Source organism: Condylura cristata, unplaced genomic scaffold (assembly GCF_000260355.1).
Source record: "Condylura cristata isolate star-nosed mole 26May11 unplaced genomic scaffold, ConCri1.0 scaffold00015, whole genome shotgun sequence".
Lineage (NCBI taxonomy): Eukaryota > Metazoa > Chordata > Mammalia > Eulipotyphla > Talpidae > Condylura > Condylura cristata.
Genome location: NW_004567116.1, coordinates 7,728,571 through 7,729,876, shown reverse-complemented (window position 1 = coordinate 7,729,876; position 1,306 = coordinate 7,728,571). Strand labels below are relative to the sequence as shown.

The window sequence follows — 1,306 nt, the reverse complement described above, 5'->3', positions numbered from 1 at the left end:
GGAAAAAAGGGAGCAGCAGTTACCTGCTATTAGGGTTTTAGGGAGGGCATGAACAATGCAAATATTAGCCACCCACATGCTTTGGCTTTCTCTGGACACCACACCATTTCCCACTTTTTACTTGGAGGCTTTTTTAATCCACAACCACTTGGAGTCTGAGTTTTCTCACTTGTCCTGTAGGGATCATTGAGATTTTGTGAGGGAGCTTGAATAGTGTCTTGCACAGTGTGTTCTGTTTGTTAGAGTAACAAACACACAAAACAGAAATGAACCAGTCAGCTCTGACAGGCGGTGCTAAATTACACAAATAATTGGTACTAGGATTGATTATTTTGTCACAGGGCTCTTCTCTGCCAATCACCATCTCCAAAAGCCACCCATGGCCAGGACAAATAATGTGACTGAGTTAATTTTGACTGGCCTTTTCCAGGACCCACAGGTACAGAGAGTGTGCTTTGCGCTGTTTCTTCCTGTGTACCTGGCCACGGTGCTGGGCAACGGCCTCATCGTGCTGACGGTCGCCATCAGTAAAAGTCTCAATTCTCCCATGTACTTCTTCCTTAGTTATTTGTCTGTGGTGGAAATCAGTTACTCTTCCACTGTTGTCCCTAAATTCATCACAGACTTACTTGCCAAGATTAAAACCATCTCTCTTGAGGGCTGTCTGACTCAGATATTCTTCTTCCACTTTCTTGGTGTTACTGAGATCCTTTTGCTTGTGATGATGGCCTATGACCGCTATGTGGCCATCTGCAAGCCTCTTCATTACACGACCATAATGAGTCGTCAACTGTGCCATGTGCTGGTGGCTGGCTCCTGGTTTGGGGGCTTTCTTCACTCCATCATTCAGGTCATCATCACCATCCAACTGCCCTTCTGTGGCCCCAATGTGGTGGACCACTACTTCTGTGATCTCCTGCCGTTATTCAAGGTTGCCTGCAAGGACACCTTTGTGGAAGGGGTGAGTGTGTTGGCCAACAGTGGTTTGATTGCTCTGTGCTCCTTTATCATCTTATTGATCTCTTATATCGTCATTCTGGTCCATCTGAGGAACCATTCTGCAGAAGGGCGGCGCAAGGCCCTGTCCACCTGTGCCTCTCACATCACAGTGGTCCTCTTGTTTTTTGGTCCTGCCATCTTCCTCTACATGCGACCATCTTCCACCTTCACCGAGGACAAATTGGTGGCCGTGTTCTATACGGTCATCACCCCCATGCTGAACCCCATCATCTACACACTCAGAAACAAAGAGGTGAAAATCGCCATGAGGAAGTTGTGGGGCAAAAAGACCTCAGGAATGGACTGA

General features: G+C 47.2%; 1 protein-coding gene across 1 annotated transcript; it reads left to right on the top strand.

Moving 5' to 3' along the window:
• Positions 1-379: 379 nt before the first annotated feature.
• LOC101622494 (olfactory receptor 4B1) lies at positions 380-1,306 on the top strand. Its single transcript, XM_004682810.1, has one exon. It carries the CDS (start codon positions 380-382, stop codon positions 1,304-1,306), a length of 927 nt encoding a protein of 308 aa, XP_004682867.1.